The 15047-nt window shown below is 42.3% G+C and overlaps 1 protein-coding gene across 8 annotated transcripts in view; it reads left to right on the top strand.

Moving 5' to 3' along the window:
* The window catches only part of Npr3 (natriuretic peptide receptor 3), a 67942-nt gene extending 53528 nt beyond the window's left edge, over positions 1-14414 (top strand). For 5 of the 8 annotated variants that reach the window (XM_006520028.2, XM_030248376.1, NM_008728.2 and 2 more), the window contains exons 5-8: positions 2788-2882; positions 5706-5841; positions 7925-8012; positions 9022-14414. In XM_006520028.2, the coding sequence (XP_006520091.1) occupies positions 2788-2882; positions 5706-5841; positions 7925-8012; positions 9022-9133 (431 nt within the window). In that variant the 3' untranslated portion in view covers positions 9134-14414. The remainder of the gene's footprint in view (positions 1-2787; positions 2883-5705; positions 5842-7924; positions 8013-9021) is intronic. The other 3 variants (NM_001286395.1, NM_001039181.1, XM_030248377.1) reach the window with 2 other exon arrangements.
* Positions 14415-15047: the final 633 nt, after the last annotated feature.

The raw sequence follows: 15047 nt of genomic DNA, 5'->3' as shown, positions 1-15047 counted from the left end.
AAGTGACCATTAAGTTGTCAGGAGAAAAAATACCCTGGATGTTATTTGACAAAATTGGATTTTATTGCCATGAAACCTATGATCAACTCTGAAGACCTTCAATAAATGGTCCAAGAAGAAGCAGTGTTTCCTCTGTGTGAGAGGTCAGGGGGACAAAGTAAACAGGACTGTGGCACAGGATACAAGCTCCCTCCACTCTAGGCAAACAGAAACTGGGTGGAAAGAATCACTGCTGATACACAGGAAAATTCTGCTCTCAGCTCGACAACTTCACCTTCTGCCTGATAGTCCCAGGTGAAGTCTCACTTAGCAAAGCAGTCGCCCCAAGAGTTCTCACCCTATTTCCTGGCAGAATCGCAATAACTTAGAGGTGTAATGAGGTCTTGGACTACTAGGGCCACTTCATCTTATAATACTCTGCAAAACACTCAAGCAGGACACGCCTTCCCAAACACCTCTGAACAGAATGACAAGTGATTTCCAATAGCCACAATATTTGGAGAAGAAATTCTATATCTGTATCTATCTATATCTATACATCTATATACATATGTATATATGTGTGTATAGACTATATGCATATTATTTGAAGTTTTATACACCCACCCAAGGATACACAATATGGTAATAGGTGTATCCTTTGCAACCTGCCTGTTTTAAGAAGACAAAAAATGTAGACGAATGGCACCTCTATTCTGTTTCCAGCAAAGTAACCCAAAGTCTGGAAAAATCAGTGGACCTTCAAACCACAGCCCAAAGGACAGTCAACCCAAAAGACTGCCTCTCCAAACCACACAAGAGGATGGAACTTTCCCCTGGGATGCTTCCTAGCAGACACTCTTCTTACTGGGACAGTCATTTCTACTGGAGAGAGCCAAATCAATGGAAGCACCAATTAAGTACAACACAGAATTGTCCCACAAAGAAAATAAATGGCCTTTGCTCATTAGAGCAGAGCTGGTGCACACGTCCTGCTGCTTAGTGAATGAAGACTGAAATAACAGCCTATTTATTATCAGCCACTGTTCTCTGGTGGCCTTTCAGGGATCGGCTGCTGTGAGCACCCATCGTGCTGGTCAAGGTGGGTGGGTCCTCTGTGTTCTGGCTGATCTGCTCCAGCTTCATATCTTTTCATATCTCACTGGCTCTGGTTATAAATACAGACACCCTTCATCAGAAACTCCACAGTTCTCAGGTTCTTTCTTGCCTCGGGGTCTTTGTGAATTAAACCAGTTTGGTAACGTAGGCTTCTTGATAGTGGTGGTTTCAGTCATAGGTTTCCTCCTATGTACTTTCATGGGGATTTTATAATTCTCACTCTTTTACTGAACTCCACCTTGATGTGTTGAGTCTTCTGGAGTGGTTGAGCACAGTCAAGTGCTTTCTGTGACATTGAAAGCACAGTGATGATAATGGCAAATTTAGAATACCATCCTTCATTCCCAAATCCCTAGCTCAAAATCTCCTCAAGTGTCCAATGGAAACTTTCTTATAATGAAGGATTGTTTCATGCAAAACAATTCTTTAAAATACTGTATTGAGACCACCTTCTGGCTATGTGTGCAAGTGTTATATGAAATGAAGCTTTATTGTGTTTAGAGTTGTGTCCTACCCTCAAGATGTCTCATTATGTGTATGCAGATATTCAAACAATTGAAAACATCTGAAATCTGAAACACCTCTGGCCCCAAGAACTTCAGCTACATCCAACTTGTAGGAGTAATAATAGCAGTAGGGGCACTGGTAGAAGAAAACAGTTGGCTTCGTTTAAGTATCTGTTGCAGATGCCTCCAGTGTTTAATCTCATGCATGTATCTCTACATCCTCTTGGTAGGAACATGATCCTGTTTATGCCAGTTGTAGAGAGGCTCAGGAGACCAATAACCTTATTCTCTCTCTCTCTCTCTCTCTCTCTCTCTGTCTGTCTCTCTCTCTGTGTCTGTCTCTGTCTCTCTCTCTGTCTGTCTGTCTCTCTCTCTCTCTCTCTCTCTCTCTGTGTCTATAGGTGTGTCACAGTGTGTGTGTAGAAGTCAGAGGACAACTCTTGGGAGTCAGTTTGCTCCTTCTACCGTGTGGGTCCCAGAGATCAAGCATGTGACCAGTCTGGTGGCAAGCACCTTCCTGCACTTCGCTGGCCCCTCCTTCACTGGGCTGAATGCTCAGTCTAGGCCTCTCCTTGAGGAAAGCATTCTTTTGCTTAAACTTATCCTCTGCTGCAATGCTAACTCAGTCCCCGCAGGAATCTTTCCGATAGTGTTTGGATAACCAATGAGTGAGCACACATTAGGCAATGCTCCTTAGACGTTGGCCGCAGAGACTCAACAACCAGGCCTCCAGCTTTGCTGGGTGCTGATGCAGTTCCTGTACGATGATCACTCACTGACTTCTGGGCCAGCCTGGCTTTCTTTATGAGAGTTGTCCAATGATCAAGTCAACCTATGTGCGATAGATGTTTACCTCTCTGCTACTTCTTAGGGAAAAAAAAATCAAAACTCTAGAATGAACACATTGTTTCGGCATGGTCCTTAATTCATTTTTTTTAAAGTGTTCCCCAAAGATCATTTATTTCTCTTTCTTTTCTTTTTTAAATGGAGAAATGTTAAGAATTTAGGAATGCAGACACAGATGAAATTACAATGTCTTTCCAAATGCCAACAAAAATGCTCCCAGTCTGATGTGATTCCCTGTGGCATGGATTTGTTTAAAAAAAAAAAATCCCATTAATTCGTTTTCTTGGCAGGCAGAGGCACCATAAGTCTCTAACTCAGTTCTTTACCTCTCCTGTAGGTATCGCCGGGCAGGTGTCCATAGATGCCAACGGGGACCGGTATGGGGACTTCTCTGTGGTTGCCATGACTGACACTGAAGCAGGCACCCAAGAGGTGAGAGAAGGCTCTGCTTTGGTGACTCGTGCAAGTGGGGTCTCTGAGGGTGTATTTGTCCCGGTGTCCAAAGCTTGCTTCAAATAAAAATGAACCTTTCCATGCAGTGAAAGCTCACTGATGATTGAGGGCTCAGGCAGAAGGCAGGACACGGCGCCGTGTGTGCTCTTGGTAGAGAAAGCCTACCTTTCAAATGGTCAAGAGTCTCTCCTCAGAACTGGGTAATAAGGGCATCCGTGGACAGAGGAAGGGCAGCTTACTTGCCTCTTGCATTTCTGAATTTCATTTTCTAGTGGTTGTTACGGATTTGCAGGTGTTACTATTTTAAAATATGGTGGAGTCTGAGGACAGAGAACTCTGTCACTTATGGAAGCCTGTGACAGTCACTGGGAGCAGGGGCTCTCTGCTTCAATTTCTTTTCTTTTTAAAGGTGTATTTATTTATTTTATGTATAATAGTACAATTATAGCTGTCTTCAGACACACCAGAAGAGGGTATCTCATCCCATCACAGATGGCTGTGAGCCACCATGTGGTTGCTGGGAATTGAACTCAGGACCTCTGGTAGAGCAGTCAGTGCTCTTAACCACTAAGCCCCTGCTTCAATTTCTTTAACATGGGAATTGTAATATTTTCCTCACTGGTCTTGTGACATCTCTAGAACCACACACAATGAGATATAGAAGAGTAACACACATGACCTCTAATTGACAGATATAGAGAAAGAAATAAGCATTAAATAAATATCCAGTGTTTTCATTGAAAAAAATGTATTATTCGGCAGGTAACAATGATTGTCCTGTTTCCTTGGAAGGTCATTTCTCTTGTCACCTTTGGGGACAGAGGCATGAGGGGCTTGCTGCTTTCCTCTCCTTAGGGGTGTGCCTAGCCTTTGATGATGGAATAGGAGTCTTCTCGCTATGTTCACTCAATGATTTCATATCCCCCCCCCCCCCCCCCCCCGCCAGTTCCGGGTCTCATCTGCAGTCCAGCTTGTCTCTGGAGAAGCTGGGAAGTGATAACCCATCTCATCTCACTGTGAGGTTGCAGAGCACTTGGGATTTGCTTAGCACATAGCACTAAATGCTGTGTTTCAGGATGACCTAGGATGGTTTTGACCATGACCAGATATAGCCTATGAGGGCCTGCTGTGGCTCAGTCAGGAAGGAGGAGAAATGTCACAGGCCAACTAGGAGCCACAAGTTTGCGCCCAAACAAAAGAGGAGAGTTCTTAGAAACTGTGGGTGAGAAGGCACTGCCAGCTCAGTCCGTGTGGCTGATCATGTAGCTGGAGCGGGACCCTGCAATTACATAATGAATGAGTGATGATTTCTCAGGGGTCTAAGGTGACAGCCAAAACAGAGTTCAGGCTGAAAATTGCAGAGCACAAGAAATGAGTTTATCAGAGATGAATGTGACCTCTAAAGAAACGGCACTAACCAAAGGAGGCTCAGAGAGTTCCTCAATTGCACTCCAAATTTTTGAAAATTGCATTTATATATATATATATATATATATATATATATATATATGTGTGTGTGTGTGTGTGTGTGTGTGTGTGTGTGTGTGTGTGTATGAATGTATGTATCTCTCTCTCTTTCTGTCAGACAAAGATTTGTAGGAGTCAGTTATCTCATTCCAACATGTGGGCCCTGGGGATTAAATTTAGGTCGTAAGGCAAAGGCCTTTATCTCCTAAGTTATCTTGCTGTTACTCTAAATATTTAGATTTATATTAATCTAACTGAGGAATGTGGGCTGTGCACCTGTCGCATACTTCACTTGAGCATGTATGTAGTGGCACTGGCTCTGTCTCATATTCTTAAGGGAAATGGACCTAACACATGGCTGACAGTGTAGACTGCTCTGTGGTAGAAGGCCGGATAAGGCTCTATGGAATGAGCAAGGGAAAAACCTGTAAATTTATAGATTATTGTTTTGTAGGGAAATCAATCGAACAAACAAACAAACAAACAACCCACCCTTCCCACTATGCAGTAGCACCTGATAAATAGATATTGTCAGCATTGGTAGGCTGTGACCTCCAGATGGCCCTCAGGTGGCACTGTCTGTTGTGTCCACACCTTTTTTAAAAAAATTAGGTATTTATTTCATTTACATTTCCAATGCTATCCCAAAAGTCCCCCACATGCTCCCCCACCCACCCACTCCCTAGTGTTCCTCTGTACTGAGGCATATAAAGTTTGCACAACCAATGGGCCTCTCTTTCCACTGATGGTCGACTAGGCCATCTTCTGATACATATGCAGCTAGAGACACGAGCTCTGGGGGTACTGGTTAGTTCATAATGTTGTTCCACCTATAGGGTTGCTGATCCCCCCAGCTCCTTGGGTACTTTCTCTAGCTCCTCCATTGGGGGCCCTGTGATCCATCCAATAGCTGACTGTGAGCATCCACTTCTGTGTTTACTAGGCCCCGGCATAGTCTCACAAGAGACAGCTATATCAGGATCCTTTCAGCAAAATCTTGCTAGCGTATGCAATGGTGTCAGCGTTTGGAAGCTGATTATGGGATGGATCCCCGGATATGGCAGTCTCTAGATGGTCCATCACCTTTCTAAGCCTACATGACTTGGCTTTTTTCCCTGCCAGGAGGAGCCGCTGAGGCAGTCACAGTGTGCACTCCCCCCATTTCCCATGCTTTTCTAAAGCTCTTGCTGTCAGTTCCTGAAGGTGGTGATGTGCAGAGACCAGGGCATGCGTTTTGGAGAATGCCTGCGAGGCTGTGAGCGTGGTGCCTCCTTTGGGAAGAGGTACCTTTGGCCTGACCTTCTGTCTGTCCGTCTGACTTTTGCCTTTCTGTAGGTCATTGGTGATTACTTTGGGAAAGAAGGCCGGTTCCAAATGCGATCGAATGTCAAATATCCTTGGGGCCCTTTGAAACTGAGACTAGATGAGACCAGAATCGTGGAGCATACCAACAGCTCTCCTTGCAAATCATGTAAGTTCAGAGACTTAATTTACTGTCCTCCTTCTCCCGTCCCAGGATCACATGAGTCTGGAACATGTTTCTCTCAAGAACTCATGTTCTGAAAGTCCCATGCATTTTTCCGATGTCTTCAAAACCATGGAAACAACTCACAAATGGCTGACCCTCCTCCTTTACCGGAAGCTTCCACATTCCTTTCCTTTATCCTTTTCTTCCAAATGGTAGGGTATTCTGCCTGGATTTATATCTCTCACTCTAGTCTCTTAGTTATCAGAGGTTTCCACTTTTAGGAAAAATAAAAATGTTATCAGCTGTCTCTTGTTCATCTCTTGTAAGAAGTTTCATTATTGATTTCAAAGTTCACAGTTGACCTCCAAATCCCCAAATCCTCCAAATGGGGCACTCAATGCCATTAAATGCTTGACAGCTTGCAAAGTATTTAATTAATTTAATAACTATTGAATATATTATTAACGGTCAGTTTCTGGGTTCAAATAGAGAAGCAAGTGTGTCTTCTTATGAATAGCACAGCAAAGGGAGACGGTTTCGGAGATGATTGTCTTTGAGGGGCTTTGTAATATGAGTAAGAACAAGTGATGTCAATCTTGCAGGGCAGTTAGTGATTTTAGGTGACTATATGAACGATCATTATGTCTCAGGACCATCTTTGTTTTTTTTTTATTGCGTATTTTTCTCAATTACATTTCCAATGCTATCCCAAAATTCCCCCACACCCTCCCCCCCCCACTCCTCTCCCCACCCATTCCCATTTTTTGGCCCTGTTGTTCCCCTGTACTGGGGTATATAAAGTTTGCCTGTCCAATGGGCCTCTCTTTCCAGTGATGGCCGACTAGGCCATGTTTTGATACATATGCAGCTAGAGTCAAGAGCTCCGGGGTACTGGTTAGTTCATAATGTTGCACCTACAGGGTTGCAGATCTCTTTAGGTCCTTGGATACTTTCTCTAGCTCCTCCATTGGGGGCCCTGTGCTCCATCCAATAGCTGACTGTGAGCATCCACTTCTGTGTTTGCTAGGTCAGGACCATCTTTGAATGATGAGGAATTTATATCCATGTGATAATTATGAGAAAGGATGAAGGAGAAAGTGTGTTGACCTCATAATCGCCCAGTCTGTATTCCAAATCTCACACTCCTGCTTGCCAGTTTGGGGACCCTAGGAGACTCCCCTCAACTCACCAAGTCTCACATTTCCAGCATGTAAAGGGGGTTTCCCCAGCTTTGATCTGGGCAGCCAAAATGTCCATGCACCACAGGCTTTATTTGAAACCCTGCAAGGAAAGTAGCTGTTGAGTTTTTTGAGAACGGTGATCCTACCGAGAAAGATTTAACTCAAACAGGGGTTCACATTTTCACAAAGCTATATAGGACAGTTTGGATTGGAACTCTGACTTTGGTGAGAGAACATCTAAAAACAGAATACTGACCCAGTGCAATCTCCCGGAACTTTCTAGCACTTTGAAGTGTCACCACCCACCTGGAGAGACAGAAGCTCTGGGCCAGTGCCTTTGTCCATTCACGCATCTTCGCCTTTAAACTCAAAACCAGGATGGATGTGTGTGAGATCTTCAGTTTGCAGCTTTCATCAGATCCATCTTGAATCTGTCTCTTTCTCTGTCTATTATTCTCTCTAACCTTCTTTTCTTCCTTCCCCTCTGTTCTCTCCATTCTCCTTTCCTGTCACAGATTATGCTATGTGGTTCAGACTGGCCTCAAGCTTAAGCGCCTTCTGCCTCATATTCCCAAGTGCTAGGGTGACTGGTGTTTGTCCCAGGTCCGACTTTGAACTTGTTTTGACCTTGCTCTGTTCACTCTCGAGTCACGGTGCATTTATCTAGTGTTTTCTGGAAACCTTTCCTCAGAGCATTATACATATATATTTTACATTATAGGTTACATATAATACTATATATAGTACATAAATATTATATGTAAATAATATACAATATGTTACAATATATTATACATATGTTACAAAGAAAGGCAAATTAGTTTCAACTGGGAGATAAACAAAAGTCAAAGTATTTTAACTTATTTCTCAAAATGAACTCTGATTATTGATGTTTCTTTTTCAAGCAGGTGGCCTAGAAGAATCTGCAGTGACAGGAATCGTTGTGGGGGCCCTACTAGGTGCTGGCTTGCTAATGGCCTTCTACTTTTTCAGGTATGGCCCATTTATGGAGTTAAAGTTCACCCTGCTTCTTTTGCCTTTGTCCCCTGTCTTTGCAATAATGTTCCCTGTGATTTGCCCACACCCTTCTTTTAAACAAGAAGGATGGTGGTTAAATTACCAAAACTGTTCTCTGACTCCATCTTGGGTTTGGTAGGCAGTGAGCCCTTGATTCCTATGTTACTTGCTAGAAAGTGGCTGGGATCTCGGGATCATTGATCCATTTATGAGAATTACGAACATCTACCTATCAAATTACAAACATGAAGAGTCTTTGTATCAAATACAAAAATGTGGACAAAGAATGAACTTTCTATCCGCAGTCTTTCTTCGGTTTAGAAACAAGTGCTCATGCTCACTTGAAAGGCTGGAAGGAGCTCCAGTGGTCTGTGAATCCGGGCTGCAGTGGGTTCTGTGTTTGGAGAAGTCACATGTTTAGCTGCCATTGTTGTGGCTTAAATCTCATAAACTTTTAATTATGCGCATGTGTTCAAGGTTCTAGTCGTTTGCTGCAGCGACAGTGGCCCGTCCTTTGGTAATCTTCAGTGGTTGAATTCATGGGGCATTGTAAATCATCATGGTTTATTTGTAATATTTCTTCACTTTTGCATTGGAGATGTAAGTCTGGGTGTATGTGGCTCTTTGTGGGAACAATCGTGTTCCTGTTCCTTTGGTCACAGTACATTTGGTCTGATCTTTATCTGGGGGCACATCCTGGGAGTCAAGCAGAGCTTCTGGGGCAGAATAGATAAGACTCCCAGGGAAGAAGGGGAAGGCTTGTTCTGTGGCATTTCAGAAAGCATGCCAATTTTTCTCCCTGAATAAGGACACGATGCCTTGGGGGTACACGACTTTAATCTCAGAACAGGGTTTCATATTTGTGTCACTTGTCATTTATCAAACCTAACCCAGATGTCCCTGGAGGGCACTCTTTGTAAGAGGAACCATGGTGTTTTACAGCCGAGTGAGGTTTTATTATTACATTTGTTTTGCTTTTACCCAGGAAGAAATACAGAATAACCATTGAGAGGCGAAATCAGCAAGAGGAAAGCAACATCGGGAAGCATCGAGAGCTGCGAGAAGATTCCATCAGATCACATTTTTCGGTGGCTTAAAAGAGATGCCCCTCTCGCTTCGTCTACTTGAGATTCCTTAAAGAGATAGATGGAAGGACAGACATCAACGGAGCAGAAAGGGCGTTCTCGGAGAAGTCATTCTTTTAAGCAGTAGTCATTTCATTTTACATTTTCTTTAGAAGCTCAGGAATGATTGTTAATCACTATCTGCCTTCTGGCCTCTCATCTCATGGCAAACTAATATAATGAAACAACGCAATGCTGTTAAGTGTTCTGGCTGCTGGAGGGGCATCAGAGGAGATTTATGTCTTGAAAGTCTGCTGCGTCCATATCTTGATTGCTTTGGGGGCAGTTCACACGAGGATAGAAAAATGTGGCTTTTCTGAAATGAAATGTTTCGTAGCTAGGATAAAACAATTTTTACAAGGAGAATATTCTTGGAAAGAATTTAACACCCAATAAGAGGACAATGGAATGAAAGAAATCTCCAGGCTGGGAATGCAGTGCCCCTCTCTCTGGAACTGGGGGACAGGTTTGTGGTTGATGAAGGCTGCGTCCAACGTCCACATTCAGGTCTGAATTCATATCTCAAGAAAGGATCCTCCCTGTCTCTTTTAGTGTCTCATCAGAGCTACTCTGGAAAACTGTAAATATTAGTGAGCAAGGAGGATTTATATAAGAAAATTGAGTCTAAAATGCTTCTTATACGATGTAAAAAAAGTCCTACTTCACACTAACATTTTATTTTTAAGTATTTTAATCTTATATTTTGGTATTAGAAATGTGTCTATTTTTTCATTTTGAAGATTAAATTTCACTTATATTTTAAGAGCACGGAGGAGGTGTGTGACAAATCTGTGGAGAGGGAGGAACGGTTCTCGTTTTCTCTGCTGTCCTCTGTCCCTTGGCTGTCTCTAGTCTAACTGCTAGTCTGGCTGAAGATGTACAGAAGTCTGTTCAGCTTACAAACTCTGAAGGAATACGTTGATGTTAAGCCGTTGTTCATTTTCAACTGTTTTAAATGGATGTTATTGGAGGGCTACATTCTTTCTAACTATGGTCAAATGATGCCCTTCAAAACCAGTAGACTTAAGTGGAGTCTATAAAGAAACACAACCCCTTTCCCTCAAGAATAAGCAGACAGTGAGAATTTGACAGCAAGACACAGTGGTGATACGTTTAAAAAAAAACTGCATGCAATTTATCAAAATTTGAGGTGATGATTTTAATTTAAAAAGGGAATGTTGATATCTGCTGTGTCCCTTTAACCTTATAGAGTTTTGCAGCCACCACAAATGATGCATAGCTTGGACAGTGAGCTAGGACAGACAAGGGCATCGTGGCTAAGACTGAGCCAGCCTTTGCTGGGTATCCTCTTTGCACTCAATCCTGGGTGCAGAGGTTTCAATTCTGGTTCCGACTTTATCATTTGAGGAGAGAACAAGGGTACCGTCTTGTAATTTTGCCTTTCTTGGTAACATTCTGAGCATCTGAAACCCAGCTTAAAGGGGGGAAATTAAATAATTTCTTGGAGGTCCTATCCATCCAGGTTAACTGTGGAGGAGTCCAAGCAAGCTTAGCAAGCTCTGGAAGCTGGCTTCCCAGGGAAGGAGTGGACCACACCTCATTCTCTCAGTGGAGTCAAAGTGAATGGGCTGCACCTGTGTGGGGCTCAGGAAACGGGATGCAAACCGCATGATAAAATGAATTAGCTTCTGAACAACTGAAGGGGGTGTGGTAGGAGGTATGTCGTGGTTCTGCCTGTGGGATATTGAGGGAAAAGTGCTGACTTAAAAAAAAAAAGTAGGCCAGAAAGGCAAACTTTAAAATGCTAATCCAGGAGGCGCGTTTGTGGAGCACAACTCAGGAAGGCTGCAGCTGATGGTCAGGGACTCACATAATGAAGACAGATGGGCAGACTGCATCCACCCCAGTTCTCAGAACCAGAGGGCTGCTTGTTTCTCTCTTACATTTTCAATGATGTTTTCCCTGTGTTTCAGAGATACTCATTTTTTAATGTTTTTTTTTTTTGAACCTGTGTGTTAATTGCAGGAGGGTGACAGTGGGAAAAGTTCTCTACCTGGCTATATTCTTTGGGTATGAATATGTCTAATCCTTTCTTGAATTTGTATAGTTTCCCCTTGAATGTCAGCATAGTTACAACAGTATTTTTTATTTCTGCTCCAGCTAGAGGAATTGTTCCAAGGTTAATAGTGGATCCCCAGATTAGATGTTAAAGAATAGATTAGATGTTTAAAAAATAAATAGGCAGGGTGAATCGTGAAGTCCCTGGAGTCATTTCCTACAATTTTAAAGCAATTCTTATTATATTATTATATTATTATTAATATTATTAAGGTTGATTGCTCATTTACATGCCTGCTGTATAGTTTGTCTTTCTTGAATGTCTTTACATGGCTAGACAAGGTGGCCCATGTCTTCAATTCCAGCACTTGGGAGGCAGAAGCAGGAGGATATCAGTGAGTTTAGGGCCAGGATGGTCTCCATAGTGAGTTTCAGATCAGCTGTAGTTACACAGTTAGACCTTGTCTCAGAAAAAAATAAATCATTATATGAGTAGCCAAAATGTCATTAAGTTTTAAAAACACCACCAAGTTGGGAAACCTTTGCTGACAGTATAGATGTCTGTTCCATGGTGGCTCTGGGTTAAAAACTCTTGGTATTGTATTGTAGAACTTAAATTCTTAACTGCTAAGCAACAACTTTGACAATTAGTCATTCATAATCTGCCAGTAGTCATCTATTATATAATTAACAAAATGGAACTTTAGTTCTTAAGCCATTCTATAAATTTTTACTCTTAAGTCCAATGATCAAGGTTTCAAAGGGGGGGCATTTCATTAGTGTTTTTTATATCTTGTCAAATATAAGTTCATACACAAGCTAAACTAAGCGTATACTTATGGTGATGGAAATAAACACAAGTTTTATAGCCAATATTATTGTCTTAGATCTGGGAGAGAAGCTGAACTCAGAAACAAAACTTTCTGGGTAGAGTCATATCTGTTCCCAACACAAACAGAGGTTTCACACGGAATCCGTCAACATGTATTGTTTTGAAGAGCCATTGGCGTGTCTTTTCCTGAACCACAGACAGAATTCCACATGTCTTGAAATAGTTGTTTACATTTCAGAATTCATGGAGGAGAGGGAGAATCCTATGGAATGAGAACAGATGCCCCACCCCCACTTCCTTTTTCTCTTGAATGAAAAGCTTTGGAATGCCAAGTCACTTCCCCTTGCTTACAGGCATCCTGTGCCTTTGCTCCTGGCACATCTACCTTCTGTGTCCCTAACTTACCTCTTTTCTTCTAGTTGGGACTGATTGTCAGGGTCTAAGACATGCAGTGGGACGTGGAAAGGGAGGCCTTGTGTATCTCAGAGAGTGGTTTCAGAAGCTGTTTCTAGTGATGCCATTGCTTTCTTGAAACAGAGCTACTCGTGCAGGTGTTTTAGATGCGTCACAAGTGCGCGCGCGCACACACACACACACACACACACACACACACACACGAAAAAAGAGAATGAAAGAATAGCATTTATAAATTGGAAAACACTAGGGTCTGTGTTTGTTGAGACACAAAGAGCTCAGATCCCTAATAGGTGCAACTACAAAGGCAAATGCCAATTGAACTTTGGCCCACTACCTATTTGTGTAGTTATACCCTACAGGTCTTTAGAAGAAGGCTGGTAATGAGCTGAATTTTTCCTTTAGTGGAAAAAACAGAAACTGTCTAGAAATACAGGATGCTTTAGGGGCAGCATAGAAGTAGGGAGAACGAGCCAGAGGCACTGGAGGGATCTGTCTATTTTTCAGTTGGTCTTTAGAACAGAATAATGAACAGTTTAGACCTTCTTCAAAAGCCAGTCTCCACAAGAAGTGCTGGACATGCCCAGAGAGAAGAACCAGGAGCTTATGTCTCTCAAAGTGACAGAGAGAAGAAGTTTGCAGCTGACACGGGCTCAACTGTTCTTCATAGAGCTCCACCTGCTATCCATCACATTTCTATGGGTGTGCTAGCACCTTTCCCATGCAGGTGGAAACTTGTGAGGAGGCCTCCTCATTTACTCAGAGAAAAAAGACAAAATCGCACCGCTGTGAGGAGGTAGCTGGCTTCTACTCAGAAGCCTGACAGCAACTTGACCATGCATGTCCTTGGACAGTTTACATCTGTGATTTTCATGTACGCGAAGGAACCTGGCTTTTTTCTCAGCATATGGATTTTTCCGATGTTTCCTGCAGGCCTATGGAATGAAAATACTCCTCCAAAGGACACTGAGTTGGAGGTTGTTCAAATATCGCATTAACCACTAATGTTAATTCATCCCAAATGCAGAGCATTTCCCAAATGCTGATGCTGGTGTTTCTGTTTTAAGTCACTTCAAAGGTAATCAAAAGGATTTCAGTGGGAGCTGACTCTCAGAGGTAAAAATAAATATGTTACAAAAACTCTTTGGTCTATCAGGTATCATACGATTCCTAGTGGAGAGATTTGAACCAAGTAGACCTCAGAGTTAATAAAACATGTTCCATTTCTTTGATTCATATTTAAAGGCATAAATTTATATGCACAGGACCAGGAGGTCCATTTCCCCAAGTGTGAATCATAATAGGATACCGAGTTCATTTTTACTTTCTAGAATAAAGCTGTCATAGTCTCTACTTATTATTGGGGAGAGAAAGAGTTATTTCTCCAGAGAAAGAGGAAACCATGGCTTTTGATGGACTATCTCATTCATTACTCAGTGCCTGTGTCTGAACGTGTTCAATATGGTGTAGCATAGAAGACAGCAAGGAAGTGCTCTCAATTGGCCAAAATCGGAGCCTTCTTCCCTGGGCATTGCTGAAACCAAGGGGCTGTGAGCTAAGCATGGCAGAAGGCCAGTCCCTCAGCCTGTGTCTTTTGAGCCATTTTGTTCATGGATAATTTAAATATGACCACAAAACAATAAAAACGTACCATGAATCTGGTAGAAGAGTCAAAGCTGCACCAGCTACATATAGCTTCCTATTCTAATGTAAGTAGAACTGTCTGCATATAATGTGATTTAATTTATTGTTGTTCTGTGTAGAAAGTGAGGACTCATGACTGTGGATAAAGCCCTGTTTTGTATAATATATATATATATATATATATATTTTTTTTTTCTGGTGCAAAATTGGTCATTTAAGCAATCTACTTCATTTGGTGTTTGGATAGAAATGTGCGCGTGTTCTTGTAAAGGTTTCTATTCAGCAAGAATACCACATAGCCCAAATATAACAGTATGTTCTCATTAAACGTATACTCTACAGAAACAGTTTCCTGTCTATAATTCAACAAATATGCACTGCATATATCCAAGTTTTCTGAGGATTTTCTGTTCTCTTAGATAAGCTGAAGTAAAAGATCAGTTATTGGGGATGATGTATTTGAATGAAATATTGAGTCCACGAAAGGACTCAAGATTTTCTGCTCCACAAAAGGAAATTTACAGAGATTGTGACATGTCATTGGAATGAGCGCCAAACCCAGAAAATACTGACTTATCAGGTAAAGGAGGCATGGAGAATAACCCCTCTTTTGGAACCTGGGCATCTTTTTCCCCCCATCTATTTATTCACTTTACATCCCTATCACCGCCTCCCACCTGTCTCCCCATCACACAGTCCCTCCCATGATTCCACCTTCCCCTTCTCCTCTGAGAGGGTAGAGCACCCCCTGGGTATACCACCACTTGACATATCAAGTCCCTGCAGGGCTAGGCACATCCTCTTCCACTGGAGCCAGACAAGGCAGCCTAGTTAGGGGAATGAACCTGGGCATCTTGAGATATTACATGCTCCAGCTGATGTCATTGATTCATGTTATTGTGTTCATCACCCACAGTACAGAGAAATTCAGTCCTAATTTGCAAAGAGCTCTCAGGCTTCTGTGTCCTAGGGAGATTG

The sequence above is a fragment of the Mus musculus genome, chromosome 15, assembly GCF_000001635.26.
Source record: "Mus musculus strain C57BL/6J chromosome 15, GRCm38.p6 C57BL/6J".
Taxonomy (NCBI): domain Eukaryota; kingdom Metazoa; phylum Chordata; class Mammalia; order Rodentia; family Muridae; genus Mus; species Mus musculus.
This window is presented reverse-complemented; position numbering and strand designations above follow the sequence as displayed.